Consider the following 19,409-nt stretch of genomic DNA (forward strand, 5'->3'; position numbering starts at 1 on the left):
CAATTTGTATGTATATATATTTATTTCTTTATATGTATAAGTACTGTGTAGTTTTTCTATTCATTCATTCATACATTCATCGAGATAATGTAAATACTTTTCCTTACATTTTACTTACGTGAATAGATTACTTTACCGTTAGGCAACTCCATTTTCTTTTGGCTTTTCTTCACAGAGTTTTTTTTCACTTTGTTTCCTTTCTTCACTTGGTCTCCATCATTCTTTTTGATGTCTTTTGTTATCTCTTCTTCAGCGGTAGTACTAAAAAACCTACCCAATGTAATGTTCCAAATTGAAGTCGGTATCCTCCAGAACAAGCAACTCTTTATTGAAGGTTTGTCCAAGGTATCCGGCGAAATAAGTGTTTCATTTCCGTCAGGCTCTATAACGTAGACGTCACTGAACTTTACTACCAAATCCTTCCCCTTGTCTTCTTCGTGCTGCTTGAACGTTAACCGTTTGACTCCTAATCCGTTAGAATCGTCTTGCTGCTTACATTGGCTGATAAAATTTTCAATTCTTGACCTTTGAGAACGATACTGTATAATGGAAACAATATACTGTGCAATGTTGATGATTATCCAAATAAAAGCCAATATAAACCATGTCTTAGGCTTCACCCTAGTAAAGTAAAATCCACCTTTGTGGAAATCATAATTAGGGAACCCATTTTGTAAATAATAATCATAGATTTTACGATTGGAACTATTGGAGAGAATTTGGGTAGCTAAATTCAATCGTTCATATAATTTACGATACTTGGGATTCTTGTCCGGGTGGTACTTCTTGGACAACTTCCTTAAATTCTTGGTAATCTCCTTTGTGCTGGATTTCTGTAGTTTATCCAATTTTAAAAACTTGTAAAAGTCCATTTCTGGGCCATACTTGGTACTTATTTCATTTTGCAATTGGAAAATCTCTGTTTCGATAGTGGTGAAGGCATATACCAGGGATACCAGTCCCAGAACCGCCAGTGCTGGTTTCCAATAGCCGTTCATTCCCTTGATGACTTTATCGCCAAGATTTTTATTTCGTCTCAATGTTTTTGCTACGTGTTAATTTTAAGATCTCACTTTTTTTCTGTCAGTATTTATTTTGAATATAAAAAATTAACATGATTACTTACAAATGGGGGGTGGAGCCAATACGACGTGAACAGAGTATTCAACTAGACGCATAGAACAGTATTTGAAAATGGGTAGTATTCGCTTGGTACATAAGCTATATCAGTACTATCAACTATCCACGAGCTTTTTGTATGCGGCGTTATTGGCAAGGTGGTTGATACTGATGCCCTTGGTGGGGTCTCGGTTCTTACCGGGAGGGATTCACGAATTCCTAATATATTTGGTTCTTTGCTCGAGCGTCGTGGAAACGCTTTGGCTGCTCAAATTTTATGGATTCAGGAATGGTTTATATTCAAGAACTTTTTTGAAGGACCTAAATTTTATCTACCTAGTCAGAGTGATCCATTTCTATGACGATTATGAGCACGCATTGGTTCTGAAAAATGCATCATATTCCAGTTTCATCATCTGCTTGTCTCTATCACAAGCATACTGTCATTGGTGCAAGCTTTTCAAACGTAAAGGTGTGAAGGAAAGGACATTAGTTTGGAGGGCTAATACATTTATCACGTTGCCGATTCTGTACTTGAGTGAATTCGCATTACTAATACTGAACATTCAAGTCAAAAACTATCATTCTACTCCGACCTTGGATATAATTAATAGGGCAGTTTTACTAGCATACTTCCCTATACTATTAACTGCATACAAAAAACTATTATCTAAGTAAGTTGTCGACACTCACACATTTTATACATATATATATATATACTCATAAATATTTGGATAGTTCATCAGCCACTTCACTTGCAAAAGCGTCAGCTTCGCTATTGTCCTTCATAGACTTGTATTTTGATCTCGCACTTTGTAGATTCGTGATTATTTGCTCGAGTGGCATATCTCTAGGTGTCTCTTCTTTCGTCGTGGTTATCGGTTGAAGCTCACAATTCAACCAGCCATGCGTGTCTATGATTTCCTGTATTCTATAAAGTCCCAATTTCTCCCCATATTCATTATGATTAATAGTTGGTTTTGACCTAGTCCAATTTATAAATTCGACAATGTTCGTGAAAACATTGCTCCATATTTCATTCAGTTCGTCTATTTCATCTTGTGGTACTTCTTCATTAACATTGACTAGCACAATGAATGTATTTTCATGGACGGCCCCCTTGAATAGGTTCAGAAGCTCCTGCGGTTTTATTAATCTGTTGTCCAGTATTATGATTATTCCTGCCACAACATTCCTAAGTGGCTCACATTCTGGCATGATAAATTCTTCTATCCATTCCGGTAGGTCTTTGAAGAAATCTATGTAAAGGTCAACGCACGTCCTGTAGTATTTATTCCCCCAAGTTTGATCCTTTACAATGCTGGCACTAGTGGTATTACAATGGAATAAGTCTTTCAAAAGCTGCGTTTTGAAGGAGTCGTGTGAGTGGTGTGACAGCACCAGTATTTTGTTCTGTGGATAGTGATGCTCTTCCATTACAGGCTGGGTATTTCTTATTATACTATCTACCTTAGTGTCTTTTACCTTTCTCTTCTCGATGGTCCCTGCATTTTTCTTGGCTTTCAAAATTGCGATACGAATGAGTAAACTTAAAATGTCATAAAACGTACACATATACATACACATACATACATACAAATAGAATGGCTTAGTTTTCTGGTGATTCAGCGTAGTATTGCAAATAAGCAGCCATGGTCTTCATACCACCAACAAAATTGGAAATATCCAATTTTTCATTGATTGAGTGGGCACCATCATCACCTCTCCCCATTGGCAACAATAAAACACTAGTTTTCAAAGCGTCTTGAAACGTCAAAGTGATTGGAATCGAACCACCTTCTCTGGTGAAATCAGGATCAACACCATAGACTAATTTGGTGGCCTTTTTGGCTGCAGTAAATTGAGCATTGCATGGATCAGAAACCCAATAAGCACCGTCATGAATCAATTCGGTCTTACACTTGTTTGGAGAATTCAACGACTTGAATTTGGCATCACAATGCTTTTGAACCAAAGAGGTCAATTTCTCAGAGTCCATGTCGGGAACTGTTCTGATGGAAAACTTACCGTAGACTTTGGCTGGAATAACTGTCTTTGCACCTTGGGCGGAAAAGGCACCTTCCACACCATGGATCGACAATGAAGGGTACCTCCATCTATGCATCAAAATATCTTCCTTCTTCTCGTACAAACTTGTTTCGGAACCAGTTGCGGCGTTCAATTCTTCTACACTGAATTCGATATCCTTGTACAGGGCCTTCTCCTTCTCGGTTAAGGGAGCAACCATTTCGTCGATACCATCAACCAAAATTTTGCCCCTGGAGTCTACAAGAGAACCCAGAACCTGCATCAGATCGATCATTGGTTCAGCAACAACACCACCGAAAATACCAGAGTGTAAATCAGCACCTGGACCGTCGACAATAGTTTGGTAGTAGTTGCAACCTCTTAGACCGTAAGTCAAAACAGGCTTTTTAGTGCCTAACCAATAATTATCAGAAATGCAAACAGCGTCCACATTTTTGAAGTAACCGTTGGCCTCTTTTTCGATCAGTTTATCTAACTTTAAAGAACCACTTTCTTCCATACCCTCGAAACATGTGACCAAGTTAACAGGAAATTCCTGCCCGGATGCCTTGAATGCGTCCACAACGTTAATCCAAGACAGCAGCGGACCCGTGTCGTCAGTGACGCCTCTACCCTTCATAATACCTTTAGCCTCATCAATGATCAGCTTGAAAGGCTCGGTATCCCAACCGTCCTCCAATTGGGCAGGCTGAACGTCATAATGGCCATATACCAAGACGGTCTTTTTTGAAGGGTCGCTACCAAACCTAGATAAGATCACAGGTGGCAGAGACAAGTTAGGTGTAGAGATTGGTGGAGGCTGAACGCCCAAGTCCACCATCTTAATGTCATGAAACCCCGATTGGGACAATTGCTCGGAGATAAATTTAGCCTTGTCAAAAACCTTAGGCCTTAGTGATTCGTCAGAGGAAACAGCGGGGATTTGAATAGCCTTGGTCAACCTGCTGAAGAATTGAGGCTTCAAGGCGTCGATCTTTTGGAAAACTGAAGTGAGCGAGTGAGACATGCTTGCGAATAATGCTCTGGAGCAAGTGAGCTAACGATGGAAAAAGGTTGTTTAGTTATCGATAAGAAGAAAGGGTTACTGTTATACTGTAACTTTTTTTTGACACATTATTTCCAAGCCGTTTCGAATGACGAATATAAGGGATTTTGGTAAAATAGAAAGTGAGTAGCATTGGCCAATTAAGAAGATTACGAATAGTCGTGTTTGAAAAGAATCACTTGGCTGTAATAGTCAGGGGAGTTGCTTGCAGAGTATACCTTGGGCTTGACAATATCTCGAGGATGCCCAATTGATTCCTTGGTTTTTGTTTAACGTTCGGAAGGATACTTGACGTAGTAATTCAAGGATCACGAACTGGTCTTGTCAGCAGGGCCATTATACTGGGATCGCCCTTTCTTTTAACATGTTACACTTGACCGTAATGCTTGCTTTCCAAAGTTCTTGTGGTGGAAGGAGGTAGAATCCATTCGCTTTATCAAGCTGTTTTTTCAATCGACTATAATTGAAAAACCAAGTACTATTATAAGCAAGGATACTGTAGAAGCAAGGCAACAAGGATAACACACGACATGGCCAATCAGGTACGTTCAACAGAGTTCTGTTTTCAAGCTCAATAATCATCTTTTATTAACACTCTCCCCTCATATTCCGAAGAACTCTGATCTTTATAAGCAAATCACTGCAGGCAGTGTTGCTGCTGTGTTCCAAACAACAATGACATATCCCTTTGAGTACTTGAAGACCGGCTTACAACTGCAGCCCAAGGGTACCGCTTTTGAGATTATTTTGCCCCAGACCAAGTCTTATTTCGTGGGGTGCTCCGCTCTGAACCTGGCAGCATTTGGTAAGACCATATTAAGGTTCATAACTTTTGACAAGCTATGCCACTCTCTGAATAACAACGTTGACAACAATGATAACTTCCAGAGACTGACGGGTCCGAACCTGCTGGTTGCCGGTACATTGACAGGTATAGCGGAGAGTTTATTTATTATTCCTTTTGAAAACATAAAGACCACTATGATTCAATCAGCAATGGTCGATTATGAAAAGTTGGAGAAGGCCCAGCCCCAAACTGGCGTAAAGCCCACTTTCCATAAACCGACCATCAAGGCAGCCCATGTGGGTCGTGTGGAAAAGCTGTTTCCCACAGTGAAACACATGTATAGAACAAGAGGCCTTTCAGCGTTCGTCCAGGGAACAACCCCCACTATATTCAGGCAAATAGCTAATACTTCTATTCAATTTACTGCGTACACAGCATTCAAACGGCTTCTACAAGGAAGAAACGATAATACGTCGTTCGCAATAACGGGGCTAGCCACGTCCTTTACACTTGTGGCAATGACTCAACCCATTGATGTCGTAAAGACAAGAATGATGAGTCAGAATGCCAAGACCGAATACAAGAATACATTAAACTGTATGTATAGAATATTTGTCCAAGAGGGCATGGCCACGTTCTGGAGAGGCTCCATTTTCAGATTTATGAAAGTTGGTATCTCTGGAGGGTTAACGTTCGCTGTTTATGAACAAGTCAGTTTGTTACTTGGCTTCTCCTCTAGGTCTTGATACTGTACGGACCCCCTTTGTACATATAAGCCCCCCCTATATGATTATTCTTTTAACTGTATTCCTTAAAATAAGTAAGTTTCAAGCCTCGATTGGAGTTCCAAGGGAAGCAATTCGTGTACGAGCTCGAACATATCATCGACATCTTGAATAATTCCCATATCAATGAACGAATCTACAAGATCTTGCTTTTGCAATGTGCCAATTCTTTGTTTCAAAAAGTCCATGATGTTCAAAGACTCTTCCTGTAAGGTGGACCACGTTTGCTTTGGTAATATTATGTCATTTTCATTCAAAAATTGCCTTGTTAAATGCTTCAAGTCCATTGTTTGTAGCGGTTTTACAGAGGCATGCCTGACCACAGGAACATTTGAATGTACAGGGTCGTTTTCCATAGCATGCAAGTCCTCGTCATTGACATTCACTAATGAATATTCTTCTTCTTCTTCTTCTTCTTCTTCTCCTGTGTCCGCCAATGAGGGATCAGACAGTTGTTCTTCTCGTTGCGTTGTGACAATTGGCTCGGGTCCATATATCGATGACTCATCGGTCTCATTCCTTTCACGACTTGGTGATGCGTCCAAAACCTCCATGGAGATATCGTTAGCACTCTCTGAAGGTTGTACTATAGATTTGCCCTCTTCTTCGGCCATTGGAGCATCTTGTATAACGATGGGGTCGACTTTCCTGCTTTTCATGCCTTTATCTCTCTCTTGCAATTGTGCAAAAACGGTCTGTGATAATGAAGTGTAACCAGACTTTGTTTCATCGTTAATCGTACTATCTGTAGTTTTGCCACCACTATCCTGAAGAAAGTCATCTTCCTCTATTCGGTTCTCCTCGTACGTTAGTTCATCGATCAGGTTCCGTGCTCGAGTCTCGTTAGCATTTGTATCGTCACCTTGCGATTTGCGTGCTAGTACCTGACTTAAATCATGCAAAAAACTTCGTACTTCGCTAGGGTCTTTATTGAGAATATCATGAGACTTGACAGATGTAGATAACAGCTTTCTATAACCTGGCGTGCTCCTGATCAGTATCTCGTCCTTTAGGCGCTGCTCTTCAAGGGCTCTCTCTCGGAAAGGGGTTCTGATCTCTGACACTTCTGCATCTTCGCTTTCTCCAGCGGTCTTCCTTGGGGTGCTCATTACTTTCTTTCTGTTTGGTTACCAAACGTCTTATTTGCCATGAGTGAGTACGCGTGGTTTAATGATCTTATTTAAAATATGTAAATACAAAAACAAGAACAAATCAGCTAGCATTTTAATGGGCGAGTTTCAATGAAAAATCGATTACGGATGTGCCTTGATGAATACTGCTAGTGCTGTAAATGTCAATGTCATCGCACAAATATTCTTCCAGATTGTCCAACTTCAAGCCACCACTGCACTCCAAGAGGAAATGCTTTTTTCCGTTCCATTTGGTCCTCAAACTTTGAGCACACTTTTTCAGACCATCCCCTTGGAAGTTATCCAACATGATGACATCTGCACCAGCCTCAATGGCCTCCGTGGCTTCATCCTCACTCAAACACTCCACTTCAATCTTCACAGCAAACCCACATACAGACCTGGCATTCTTCACTGCTTTTGTGATAGAACCAGTGGCCCAAATGTGGTTATCCTTGAGCATGACCATAGAGGAAAGGTCGTACCTGTGAGTGTCGCATCCACCTACAAGCATGGAATACTTTTCCAATCTACGTAATCCCGGTGTAGTCTTTCTTGTCCCCGCAATAATTCCCTTATAACCGGTGGAGCGTGCCAAACTAACGATCTTATGTGAGGCTGTGGCGATCCCACTACTTCTACTGAGGACATTCAAGGCAGTCCTTTCAGCTAATAGGAGGTTTTTGGCAGGTCCAGTAACCGTGGCAACAACAAGCTTGCCGGAGTCATTCTTCGAAGGTTCCAAGAAAGAACCCTCCTTGAACGACCACTCAACTTGCAATTCGCATTGATTAAAGACTTCCTGGGCAAAGGGAACGCCACATAGGATACCATCTTGCTTACAGTACAAATTGGCCTCCTTCAAATCGGAACCAACAACGAAACCACCAAAATCAAAAGAGGGAACGTCTTCACTGAGCCAATTGGTGACGTCTTGTCTCCATGCTCCATTAACTGGCAATAAGTGTTCATAGACAGGCATTTTTTTCCGGTGCGTTCTTTCTCAATCTTTCCTCTTTTGTTGGGATTCAAGTGGTGTCTTTAATTTTCGAATTTATGGCCTAAAATACTTAAAACTGCGGTAGAAAGCATACAAAACAAGAGCTATCCAATCAGCTGGCGTCAACACCAAATGCAAATAGAGTGGAGCGCAATACCACTCTGTTGGCGACCAAGGTTATATATTTTTACATAATGGGCTCATGTCCTGCGGTCTTTACTGCTGCGCACCTGAGTCCACAAGCAGCTGCGACACAGGACCCAGCATATTCTTGAAATCGTAGCGACAATCAGCAAGAAGTCTCTCTGTTGTTTCAAAAGTCTATAAAGCAGTGGCTAAAACCCCGGCAGATGATGAGTTGAATGTTAATGTGTTTATAAGAATTGGGTACGAAGACGAAGCTATTGCTATTCAATAGTTGATGTCCCAAATTTTTGAGCTGTCATTGCAACTATATTACTAACCGTCGATACTAGCAAATTAAAAAAACAGTTAGAGTCGACACATCAAACTTCTCGAAGAGCTCCTGCTCACAGATGTATTCCCCGTGCTATAGACTACTTCGGAAGAGCAGCGAAGTTAGATGTGGTCTATGGGGTCTGAATTCCCTCTTTAAAATTGAACCATGCGCCCGAAAAAGGAATAAAAAGATGAAAGAGTTTCCTGGCTTGCGCAAAAAACTTTTCAAGTGCCTGCCCACTTGTCTTGGTGCATCTACGATATTGAAAGAAATAACTGTCTCTTAATTATTAATTATTAATACTCTTAACTTGTTTTTTCACATTGGGACTACTAGAGAAAAAGCGACAACTTGCAATAAATGTGGCTGGAAAAACCTACAAGAAAAAAAAAAGTCCACTTAGAAACAAGATTATTTCGATTGAAGAGTCGGATGCTGATTTACATATGAATTAAAGTAAAGGGGACTCATTCAAGATATTAGTATGAGTTATAAGGCTAATCAACCATCTCCTGGGGAGATGCCTAAAAGGTCACCTTCTATCCTGGTGACAGATGCAAGAACATCGAAGAAGAGGATGAGTGCACCTTTTGCCGGCCATGCTGCTGGCAGCAGAAAGACCATGGAGAACAAAGACCTTGCGAGGTCTCAAGGCGCTCGCTCTTCCAATATCGGGCCTTCTCCACTGCTGAATCAACCTCATCCGAGAAGGCGATCGTCTGGTAGGTTTAGCGATATTTCCATTGATAACATCCTCTCTGATAATTCAGGTATTCCCTCCGCCAGAAGGGAGGAAAGACTCTCCAGCTCCTCAAGCGATAGGCCCCGTCATTATGAGCGTTTGAATTCCCATAGAAAAATGATCAATCCCTTACCTCCAAGAACATCGAAGACGTCACAAAAGTTGGTTTTAATACCTGAAGATGATGACCTGAACCACTTTAAAACAATGCCAACAAAAGCATTGGATAGACAGAGGCCGAAGGTCGGTTCCATGAGAACGAACTCTTTTGATAGGCTACCTCGGCACTCGAGAGAGAAATCTATGGCAAGAATCACCGCATATAACGTTGCGGACGGATTTAATCTGAATCATTTGTACAAATTCCTGCAGGATACTCACGAGGTCTCACCAAGATTATATGATGAATGTTTATATGTGGCGTACACCTTACCACTACTGCCAGGTAAAGGCGGTTTCAGAATAAAATCAAACATATCGAAGAAAACAGTGGGTGGTAAGACATTAATCGATAATTTAATAGACACAAGTGAACAAAGAGATCACCATTATGAATACTATTCGGGAGTCGAGACCGTAGAAGACGCGAATAATAATTATGAGTTAGAAACCAACGGAGGTAACAATACCACGAATCAAGACACCACGATAGTCCCTGACCATTTGCCCAATCCAGTTGGCCAACAGGACTCTTTCAATCCTATGGAGCCACAATTTTTTGCAGAAGAGACTCCATCAGAAATAGAGAATCGAGAAAGAACTGAAAGAATCAACATGTTGAAAAAAGAGGAGAATGACGCCGATGGTAATGATAAAGGTGGTAACAACGATGATAGTGAGATTGAAACTTGTGCGGCTGAAGATGTAGACCAGTATGCACCATCGTCTCGCTCATCAGCGTCATCGGCATCATCGGCATCCACGCCATCGCCTCCATCTTCATCACGGAAGGGTTTCAATCGCGCATACGAAATGCGTAAGGACAACGAACATGAAGGCAATGATAGACATGCAGAAATTTTCATCTTTCACTATGGCGTTATCGTCTTTTGGAACTTCACTGAAATTCAAGAGAAGAATATACTTGGTGATATAACATTTGCGGACTATAGGAACTTAACGATTCGACCATTGGATGAACAAGATATCGAAACTGAACAGTTTCATTTCGAATATGACAGGGATACCGAGAGGCCGAGAATTTTCAATGATATTGTCACATTGCGTTCAGGAGACCATATTATCGAATTGACATTATCACATGCTATCGCACAGTCTTCAAAATTATCGAGATTCGAATCCAGAATTTCACCAATCTTGATATCGGTTACCAAATTACCAAAAAGATTGGCACTGTACGGTACCCTCGGGTTAAAAAGGGAACAGCTTTTGAAAAAATCAGGGAAGCTTTTCAAGTTAAGAGTGGATGTGAACCTTTCATCCACCATATTGGATACACCTGAATTTTTTTGGTCGTTCGAACCAAGTTTGCATCCACTTTACGTGGCAATGAGGGAGTATTTGGAAATCGATCAAAGAGTACAGGTATTAAATGATCGTTGTAAAGTTTTTTTGGAGTTCTTTGACATCTGCGTCGATTCCGTCGCTGAAAGAAACATGGCTCGCGTTACATGGTGGTTTATCCTTGTCATTTTATTTGGAGTCATATTTTCATTAACAGAAATTTGCGTGCGCTATGTAATTATACATCGTCATACCACTACATAGATATTCATACACACCGGCAGATAGCATTGAACCAGTTAATAGTATTTTATTATTGACGTCCTGAGCAATACTGATTTCACCACTGATATAATTCTTGGTCACGTGCAAATTAAGGCGTTTGTTTGATTGGTTCCCTCCACCATAGGAATTGAAAGTACAATAATATGATTAACAACTCAGATATCCAAACGCTTCCCTCGTATCAACAAAAATAAAAGAAAAGAAGTGTGAAGAATAAACTTTCAGCCAAATTGCAGTGTTTCGGTAATCCTTAAAGTTTTTTTTCACTTTCAGCCACATTGAACTCTTTAAAGCAAACCATTAAGGAATACTTCCCCAGGTTTTTAACCGATAGCAAAAGCAAAATAGAAGCACAAGATAAAAAGGAGATGATCGCTACACCTATAAGATTAGCGAAGAGTGCGTATGAACCGATGATCAAATTTGTCGGTACAAGACATCCCTTCGTGAAACACGCTTCTGAAGTCATTGTTCATCCATGCGCCACCAACGGTGTGCTACCTGGCAGCAGGGAGTGTATACCAGCTGGCGTATTCATGGAAAACTATAAACCATTCCGCGTAGTGCCAATAAAACATGGTGCTAAGATTGGTCACAGCGCTTCGAAGACCTCCCCGTTTGTGAACAGGCCATTGGGTAAAGATGAGCTTAGCTCCATTTTCGAACTGCCTGCCAGGTTCCAGTATAAGCCCATTAATGAGAAGGAACTGGAAAGCATAAATAGCGGTGGAGCATGGTGAAAGATAGAGGCAGTAATATTTTAATTTTTTTGGTTAGTTTATGGTTTCTTTACACATACTGTTATATCTATGTAAATACGTAGGTACGTAAAAGGAGAAAGAGTGGTGATATTATGAATTGGAAAAAAATGAGTTTTTGATGAAGGCACTGGCGAGCACTCTCAAAATTTTTGAGTACCGTAGCCCTTAATATCCTTGGCAAAGTCCCATTTCATGTTTTCGACTTGTAAATTTTTCTTGAAAGTCAGACCTGTCTCCTTGTCAATTATAGCTAACGAGAAGCTTCTCGAAGAACGTGCGTCTCTATAATAAAGAACTCTCATCGCGTTGACCATGGCTTCTTCAGCGGTTTGCACGGTGGTCTTCGGGATATCAGATTCTCGGTCTACAACTTTTCTTAACAGTGGATTTGCCATGTGTGCCCCGAACCCCGTGGCCAAAGTAGGGGAAGAATATGTAACACCTAGTAGGTTAACATATCTTAGGAATTGCTCACCATTAGATTGTACACCGGCGACAATAATGGCATTCCAAAGTGGGTTCATTTTTGATCTTCGCTGATACATTACAGTAGCTAAGTATTCGAAGACATAGCTGGGTTCAAGTGCCTCTTCGGTGTCTGCTAAAGGATTGTCGTATGCATTTTCAGTGACTAAATCTTCCAACAGCTTTTCAATGTGTTGCATATCAGAGATATCGCCGGAGATACCCACAACAGTGTTCTCCCCCACGGGAATAAGCCTTTCCACGCCACTGAACCTTAAAAGAGACCCATAAGAACCTAGATTGTCTGCTGCAATAATAACTCCATTGTTGTACTTCATCGATATGACGGAAGTACCTGTTACTATCGGTTGTTGAGTGTTAGCTATGGGAGAGGCGCCTGCGTTGGCAATTTGTGTATTGTAAGCACCATAAGTGGAATCTGCGGGCCTACCCCAACTAAAAGGATCGTGATTCATAGTGTCGGTTGTGTTGTTGTTGATAAAGGTCGGTGGCTTAGGCTACTTTCCCCCTTCCTCTACTGGTGACACTCCATTGAATATTCTTGTATTTAAGGTGGCAAATTCAAAATGTAAGAAGCTAGGAAATCTTAGGCTAAAAGGAAGAACGGGTAACACTGAATCTACGATAATAATAAAATGAGAAAATAAAAGTAGCACATCCTCCACGTAAGAAGAAATATCTCAATAATTTATATTTATTCAATCGTGTATATAAGGTGGGTTTTTATATGTGAAGGCAATGTACTATTGGACAAGGTATTCGTCCGACTTCAAAGAGGCAATGACGTCGTAAGGCATCTCTTGGTCGTGGTCAGTAGCCATGACGACAGAATCGATGGCCATGCCGGTGAAGCTCCTTGCAGACTTTTCTCTGTTAGATTCTTGGAAGGAAACGGTCATTGGGTACAGGGCATCCTCGAATGGAGCTTCAATGGTGAAGGCCAGAGCACCTGAGTCGTTGGCGCCGATTCTGTTGACCTTGACAGAAGTTCCTGTTTCTTGATCCATGTTGATGACTTCGGCGTCAGGGCATGTGGAAGACTCTGTATTTATCTCGACTGGTTCTTGAGGGAACACAGGAACCGTAAAGATCACATCAGTAAGCTCCGTTTCCAAGACGTTCTCGTATTCGATGATGACATCGAAGCCCTGCTGAGATTCGGAGGGCGAAAGCCAAGTGGTAAGAGTTAATGGAACCAATGAGTCGTCTTCTGCGGGAGCAATCTTACGCCATCTGAGAACACCCAGGCTTTGGTCGTTGGCCGGGAAGGCCTTGGATTTGTCACGTAGGGAAATCAGTTTACTGGATAGGAACGACTGTTTGTCTATGTTAGGATGGGTCTTAAATTGGAAGGATCTATCACGAACGTCGATAGATTCGGCCAGTTTTAGATTCGAGTGGGACAAGTCATGGTCATTAATTCTTAATTCCAAGACACCTTTCAATTCTGAGGAATGAATGGTACCGTCTCTGGAGAACTCCGCGCTTATTACTTCCTTGATGGAAATCAAGATACCATTGTTCTCTGGAACGTCCTCCTCTGGGGAAGGAGGTGTGACAGAAGAGGCGGAAGAAACTGCACTTGGGCGTAACGCGGCACCGGATCTCCTTCCTGCACTGCCGCCTAACTTCATACCGCCAATGGAGGAAGGTCCTGCGCGGTGGGGTGCAACCACTGGAGAGGCCACTGGGGCCGTTTCAGCAGCAGCGGAATGGGCGCTTTGTAAATAGGATTGTTGTGCTGCCGGAGAAGCGTGGGAATAGTAGCTGTTGATGGCGTTTGTGACGTTTGGATCCTTGCTGGCCATAAACCTGCTGGCACCATCGTAATCGCCGTTTGAGGACGTAAATCCGTGTTTTCTTTCGTGCTCTTTTCTCGCAATCTCCTTAGCACGACGCTTCCTTTCTTCAGTAGCCTCGATCTCTTTATTACGCTCGATGATTTCTTGGATCCTTTCTTCGTGCGACTCCATAGACAAATAGGTTTGCACCTGGGTGAAAGATAGGTTCTCCTTGTATCCACCCATCGACACGATTTCGTCGAACGAGGACAAAATCTCAAAGGCATTGTGGAAGATTTCCTGGTCTTGAAAACTGGACAAATAGGAGTTGATGGTCTGCGAAAACAGATTCAACGTGGCCAAATCCTTGATAATGTTGGACTGGCGGTTTGTGATGAGGATGATGTAGTAGTTGTCGAAGGGTCTGTACACGTAGCGGACGTGCTTGTCCTCAACAAACGTGTGGTCCGACGAGATCTCGGAAACTAGGTTCTGGAAGTTGGACAGCAGTTCCAGGACCCGATCCTTGGATAGATCTTTGAATTGTCTTGATAAAAGAGGTTTCCCCTGACGCGTAGTGATAGAAGCAGCCAACACGACCATAATTTATTCCTTTAGATGCTGATGTGGGCGTTAGTATACGGTCTTAACTCGACGCTGGAGCTTTCTGCCCTTGTTCTTGAGGTGTCAACAACCACATTTTTCTAGTTTTCGCTGGCCATTGCTGAAAAAACCACAAGCGCAGTGCGGGTAATGATGCAGAGAGCGAATGTACGAATGATATTAGAAGCACTCACTTTGTTTTAGATCGATTGTTATGATGAAGACGCTGTATTCTGAATGGAGAAGCAGTGAATGAATGCAACGGTCTTACAGCAAAGACGGGACAGAAGAAGGAAGGACATAATGAGAAAAGGCTGAGCTGGAGGCTCCCTCGTAGGCCAACCGGGTGCATGCTGCGCGACCAGTTGGACTATGCACGTCTGGCATTGCCCATCTAGTATGCGCATCAGAGCAAGAGCCCAAGTAAAACAAGAATAATTACAGCATTTGCAAATCTTATTGAATTGAGTCATGCCCGTGATTCATAATTACTTGTGCCCTGATATTATGACTTTTCAGTTTTTGTAACCTAGCTAAATCTGTGCTTTAGCCCTCATCCTTTTCTTAACCCTCACTTACCCTCTCATCTAGTACTCGATTCTACGCTTATTTGCCACCCATTTACAGTTGTAGATACTTTTAGAGAGGGAGTTGGAGACTGAGCAAGGAACAATACCGTTTAAAACCATTGCAAGATCTCTTCACCACATAATGCCCTCGTTAGCCGAATTGACCAAGTCACTGAGCATAGCCTTTGAGAACAGCGATTATGCCACGTGCGAGAAATTCTTGCCCGCTGTCAAGATCGAACTTATCAAGAATAATCTATTAATACCGGATTTGTCCATCCAAAATGATATCTACTTAAACGACCTGACTATCACTAAGAGGATTCTAGAAGTGGGCGCGCTCGCCAGCATCCATACCTTTGATTTCGACAGCTTCGACAACTACTTCAACCAATTGAAGCCCTACTACTTCAGCAACAACCATAAATTATCCGAATCTGACAAGAAGTCGAAGCTGATAAGTTTGTATTTGCTGAATCTGTTGGCTCAGAATAACACAACCAAGTTCCACTCGGAATTGCAGTTTTTAGATAAGCACATTAAGAACTTGGAAGACGATTCGCTCTTGTCCTATCCAATCAAGTTGGACAGATGGCTCATGGAGGGCTCCTACCAAAAGGCATGGGACCTTTTGCAATCCGGGTCTCAAAACATAACGGAATTTGACTCCTTTACTGATATCCTGAAATCGGCCATAAGAGACGAAATCGCCAAGAACACTGAACTGTCCTACGACTTCCTCCCTCTGTCTAATATAAAGGCTTTGCTCTTCTTCAACAACGAGAAGGAAACCGAAAAATTCGCACTGGAAAGGAACTGGACCATAACCAACTCGAAAGTTTACTTCAACAACCAATCAAAGGAAATGGCGACTGAGGAGGATGAAGTGATGCATGAAGAGGATCAAAAGACAAATATTATTGAAAAGGCAATGGATTACGCTATAAGTATCGAAAATATTGTGTAATTAATATATACATAAATATACATATGTGTATATACGCACAGAACTACTATAAGATAAGTCTCTAAACTTCCCAGAAAATGAAGCGAGAAGAACTGGTTCTGATAACAATCTAACAATGTTTATAAGCTAGAACTATACATACATACATATATGCATCTATATTTACATACACCTAGACCACACAAAAAAACAACAGAAAAGACATCATCATAAAGAATAATAATAAAGGGAGGGAAAAAACACATTCATACTTCGTTACATTTCTCTTTTCACTAAGCGCCGATGATACCAAGAGACTTGCCTTCGGCAATTCTTCTTTCGGACAAGGCTGCAATAACAGCAGCTCCCGCACCGGAACCATCTTCAGCTGGAACAATCTTGATTGGATCGCTGCTAGCATCGCCGGTCCAACCGTAGATGTCCCTTAGACCCTTAGCGGCAGCCTGTTTGAAACCTGGGTACAGGTTGTAAACAGAACCGTCGGCGGCAATGTGGCCAGTCTTGTAGCCTCTCTTTTGGCAAATGGCAGCAATACCACAGACGGCTAATCTGGCAGCTCTGGTACCGATCAACTCACAAAGTCTTCTGATCAACTTACGTTCTGGTAAGGAGGTCTTGATGCCAAAGTCCTTTTGGAAAATGTCATCTGTGTCCTCCAAGTTTTCAAATGGATCGTCTTCAATTTTTGCTGGGTAGGAAGTGTCCATGATGTATGGCTTCCTCAACTTGGTTAGATCTTGACCCTTTAACATCAGGCCCTTTTCATTCAAGTCTATCAACACCAGACGTAGTAATTCACCCAAGTAGTAACCGGAAGTCATTTTTTCAAAAGCTTGTTGACCTGGTCTTGGAGACTGTTCGTCAACATCAACATCATACTTGGTTCTTGGCAAGACCAAGTGCTCGTTGTCGAAGGAACCGTATTCACAGTTGATAGCCATTGGAGAATCCTTTGGAATATCGTCTGATAGCTTACCTTCCAATTTTTCGATATCGGAAACAACATCGTAAAAGGCACCGTTAACACCAGTACCGAAAATCACACCCATCTTGGTTTCTGGGTCAGTGTAGTAAGAGGCAACCAAAGTACCGACGGTATCGTTAATCAAAGCTACAATCTCAATTGGCAATTTCCTCTTAGATATTTCCTTTTGTAGCAGTGGAACAACATCGTGGCCTTCGACGTTTGGAATATCGAAACCCTTAGTCCATCTTTGTAAAATACCCTCGTTAATCTTGTTTTGAGAAGCCGGGTATGAGAAAGTGAAACCCAATGGCAAGGTATCCTTGGTGTTTAGCAATTCTTGTTCGACCATGAAGTCTTTCAAAGACTCGGCGATGAAGGACCATAGTTCTTCCTGGTTCTTTGTAGTTCTCATGTCATGTGGCAACTTATACTTAGATTGGGTGGTGTCAAAAGTGTGCTTACCACTCAATTTGACCAACACGACTCTTAAGTTGGTACCACCCAAGTCAATAGCCAAGTAGTTACCGGATTCTTTACCAGTTGGGAATTCCATGACCCAACCTGGAATCATTGGAATATTACCGCCCTTTTTCGTCAAACCTTTGTTCAATTCGTCGATAAAATGCTTAACAACTTTTCTCAAAGTTTCAGAGTCCGCAGTGAACATGTCCTCCAACTGATGGATTTCATCCATCAATTCCCTGGGCACATCAGCCATAGAACCCTTTCTAGCTTGTGGTTTCTTTGGACCTAAATGAACCATTGTTTCTTCGGTAAAGTTTTATTTGAGTTGTCTGGGAAAGGTTATTAAAAAGAAAAAAAAGTTTATTGAGTATTACAAGCAACGATTGTTTCTTATTAGTTTTTAATTGAAACTACGCCAAGAACGAGAAACCGACACGAAACAAAGAATCGATGAAGTATTCTCAAGAACAAGAAATGGAGCGCTTATATAGAAAATATTCTTCTTGAAGAAAGCAGGGGAAGGAAGAAGGGTGCTGGTCGTTGTGTGTCCTACCTAGTTAGTATTCTTCTCAACGCATCTGAGGTACAAGAATCCGGGGGGGGTGAAAAAACACTTTCTAGCAACCCCCCTAAAAAAGTGTATAGTTCTTAGCTCTTCTATTTCTTTGCAACCAAAGTTTTTCCTTTGGTTGCTCCAGCAAAGTATGCCGTTATTCTCCCGTTAAACGGGGCACATGTGCGGGAGTTTCTTAAGGCTATGGTGGGGTTCAGGGGCATAACAAGCCCACACAAGACGGAAAAACAAAGGGGTAGAGGCATTCTTCCTGGGCCGACGCGTCATTGCGTCGAGATCTAGCCAGGGCGGCCAGTAAGATATCGATTAAACGACAGGCACACCTGACCCCTTAGATGCGTCTAAATCTCCAGTTCTTCCGGTTCTTTTTTGGTGGGCAATGGAGTATTTCAGAAAGAAAATTCCGGGGTTAGTAAGATGCGGGGTAAAAAGGAAAAAGAAAAAGAAATGCGGGACCATCCCAGCGGCCAAAAAAGAACAGTGGCTGGCAACGTCTTTATTTTAGTATGCAAAAAAATGTTTTAACTATTTACTTCTGCTGCCATTGTTGTTGTTGTCTTGTTCTCGACGGTTATGCCTCGTCGGGGAAATGAAGAGTTTGTTTTCGAAAGTGGAAACGTACGGTATTTGACGTGTGGGTTTGGCTTTCTTGGCTGCATTTCATGACCCAGATAATCACCCCATTTTCTTGTAACGCGGGCTTTGTTCCTGAAAAGCAGCACTGAGGGATGTTCCGGGACGTTAAAGAATATACATGTGGAGCGTTGGTGGAACAAAGGTGGAGCCGTGGCGAGCACGGAATGGCGCATCGAAAGATAGCATACACACCATGTGTGCGGTTCAAGACGACATACCTGCCGTTAATGGCAGAAAGAAAAAATATCCTTTTTTTGGATGGTTAATGGTTTCTATAAAGCGCATTTTCTTGGCAAACATTTCCCCCCCCCCCCTTCGAGATTTTTCCTAATAGTTTTCTCCTCTGCGGAACAAAACATAAAATATACAACGTACCACTATATAAGGGGTTTTCAAAATCCACATGTGAACAGTACATGTGGCGGAATATCAATGGGTCGGCATAATCGCCAGTATAGAAAGAACGTTTATGTTCAATTAATACTTGCTGAGGAGGACATTAAATCTTTCAACGGTAGAGTGCTCATGAAAATCGATTTCCCCATTTCGTTACAAGTGTTCTTGCTTGCGCCCGACAGCCTATTTTCTGCATTCTTGCTTATACTTATCCTAGAGCTCATTCTTCAAAAAATTCTCGAAAGAATAGTCTATAAAATGGTAAACCGGCAGAGAATTACGGAAAGCTGCTGATATTGTGCACCTCATTTCTAAATATCCGATAGATGTTTACTTTA

At 41.7% G+C, this 19,409-nt stretch overlaps 13 protein-coding genes across 13 annotated transcripts; 5 read left to right on the plus strand and 8 right to left on the minus strand.

Annotated features, from left to right (window-relative positions):
- Positions 1–110: 110 nt before the first annotated feature.
- ERJ5 (Erj5p) lies at positions 111–998 on the minus strand (the record flags this gene model as incomplete). Its single annotated transcript, XM_056227723.1, has 1 exon — positions 111–998. The coding sequence occupies one exon, from the start codon at positions 996–998 to the stop codon at positions 111–113; it is 888 nt and encodes a 295-aa protein (XP_056087516.1).
- Positions 999–1,194: 196 nt separating this feature from the next.
- On the plus strand, positions 1,195–1,797 carry KEG1 (Keg1p; the record flags this gene model as incomplete). Its single annotated transcript, XM_056227724.1, has 1 exon — positions 1,195–1,797. The coding sequence occupies one exon, from the start codon at positions 1,195–1,197 to the stop codon at positions 1,795–1,797; it is 603 nt and encodes a 200-aa protein (XP_056087517.1).
- Positions 1,798–1,839: 42 nt separating this feature from the next.
- Positions 1,840–2,700, minus strand: IRC6 (Irc6p; the record flags this gene model as incomplete). Its single annotated transcript, XM_056227725.1, has 1 exon — positions 1,840–2,700. One exon carries the CDS (start codon positions 2,698–2,700, stop codon positions 1,840–1,842), a length of 861 nt encoding a protein of 286 aa, XP_056087518.1.
- A 28-nt stretch (positions 2,701–2,728) lies between these two features.
- Positions 2,729–4,174, minus strand: DUG1 (metallodipeptidase; the record flags this gene model as incomplete). The annotated part of the gene is made up of 1 exon (XM_056227727.1): positions 2,729–4,174. One exon carries the CDS (start codon positions 4,172–4,174, stop codon positions 2,729–2,731), a length of 1,446 nt encoding a protein of 481 aa, XP_056087519.1.
- Positions 4,175–4,888: 714 nt separating this feature from the next.
- On the plus strand, positions 4,889–5,746 carry MRX20 (Mrx20p; the record flags this gene model as incomplete). The annotated part of the gene is made up of 1 exon (XM_056227728.1): positions 4,889–5,746. The coding sequence occupies one exon, from the start codon at positions 4,889–4,891 to the stop codon at positions 5,744–5,746; it is 858 nt and encodes a 285-aa protein (XP_056087520.1).
- Positions 5,747–5,811: 65 nt separating this feature from the next.
- On the minus strand, positions 5,812–6,894 carry CNN1 (centromere-binding protein CNN1; the record flags this gene model as incomplete). Its single annotated transcript, XM_056227729.1, has 1 exon — positions 5,812–6,894. One exon carries the CDS (start codon positions 6,892–6,894, stop codon positions 5,812–5,814), a length of 1,083 nt encoding a protein of 360 aa, XP_056087521.1.
- A 115-nt stretch (positions 6,895–7,009) lies between these two features.
- BNA6 (nicotinate-nucleotide diphosphorylase (carboxylating)) lies at positions 7,010–7,897 on the minus strand (the record flags this gene model as incomplete). The annotated part of the gene is made up of 1 exon (XM_056227730.1): positions 7,010–7,897. The coding sequence occupies one exon, from the start codon at positions 7,895–7,897 to the stop codon at positions 7,010–7,012; it is 888 nt and encodes a 295-aa protein (XP_056087522.1).
- A 962-nt stretch (positions 7,898–8,859) lies between these two features.
- Positions 8,860–10,845, plus strand: RMD8 (Rmd8p; the record flags this gene model as incomplete). The annotated part of the gene is made up of 1 exon (XM_056227731.1): positions 8,860–10,845. The coding sequence occupies one exon, from the start codon at positions 8,860–8,862 to the stop codon at positions 10,843–10,845; it is 1,986 nt and encodes a 661-aa protein (XP_056087523.1).
- A 389-nt stretch (positions 10,846–11,234) lies between these two features.
- Positions 11,235–11,606, plus strand: KGD4 (alpha-ketoglutarate dehydrogenase subunit KGD4; the record flags this gene model as incomplete). The annotated part of the gene is made up of 1 exon (XM_056227732.1): positions 11,235–11,606. One exon carries the CDS (start codon positions 11,235–11,237, stop codon positions 11,604–11,606), a length of 372 nt encoding a protein of 123 aa, XP_056087524.1.
- A 161-nt stretch (positions 11,607–11,767) lies between these two features.
- Positions 11,768–12,568, minus strand: PRE4 (proteasome core particle subunit beta 7; the record flags this gene model as incomplete). Its single annotated transcript, XM_056227733.1, has 1 exon — positions 11,768–12,568. One exon carries the CDS (start codon positions 12,566–12,568, stop codon positions 11,768–11,770), a length of 801 nt encoding a protein of 266 aa, XP_056087525.1.
- A 288-nt stretch (positions 12,569–12,856) lies between these two features.
- On the minus strand, positions 12,857–14,497 carry RET2 (coatomer subunit delta; the record flags this gene model as incomplete). Its single annotated transcript, XM_056227734.1, has 1 exon — positions 12,857–14,497. The coding sequence occupies one exon, from the start codon at positions 14,495–14,497 to the stop codon at positions 12,857–12,859; it is 1,641 nt and encodes a 546-aa protein (XP_056087526.1).
- Positions 14,498–15,208: 711 nt separating this feature from the next.
- RPN12 (proteasome regulatory particle lid subunit RPN12) lies at positions 15,209–16,033 on the plus strand (the record flags this gene model as incomplete). Its single annotated transcript, XM_056227735.1, has 1 exon — positions 15,209–16,033. The coding sequence occupies one exon, from the start codon at positions 15,209–15,211 to the stop codon at positions 16,031–16,033; it is 825 nt and encodes a 274-aa protein (XP_056087527.1).
- Positions 16,034–16,305: 272 nt separating this feature from the next.
- Positions 16,306–17,763, minus strand: HXK1 (hexokinase 1; the record flags this gene model as incomplete). The annotated part of the gene is made up of 1 exon (XM_056227736.1): positions 16,306–17,763. The coding sequence occupies one exon, from the start codon at positions 17,761–17,763 to the stop codon at positions 16,306–16,308; it is 1,458 nt and encodes a 485-aa protein (XP_056087528.1).
- Between the last annotated feature and the right edge of the window lie 1,646 nt (positions 17,764–19,409).

Source organism: Saccharomyces kudriavzevii (genome assembly GCF_947243775.1).
Source record: "Saccharomyces kudriavzevii IFO 1802 strain IFO1802 genome assembly, chromosome: 6".
Taxonomy (NCBI): domain Eukaryota; kingdom Fungi; phylum Ascomycota; class Saccharomycetes; order Saccharomycetales; family Saccharomycetaceae; genus Saccharomyces; species Saccharomyces kudriavzevii.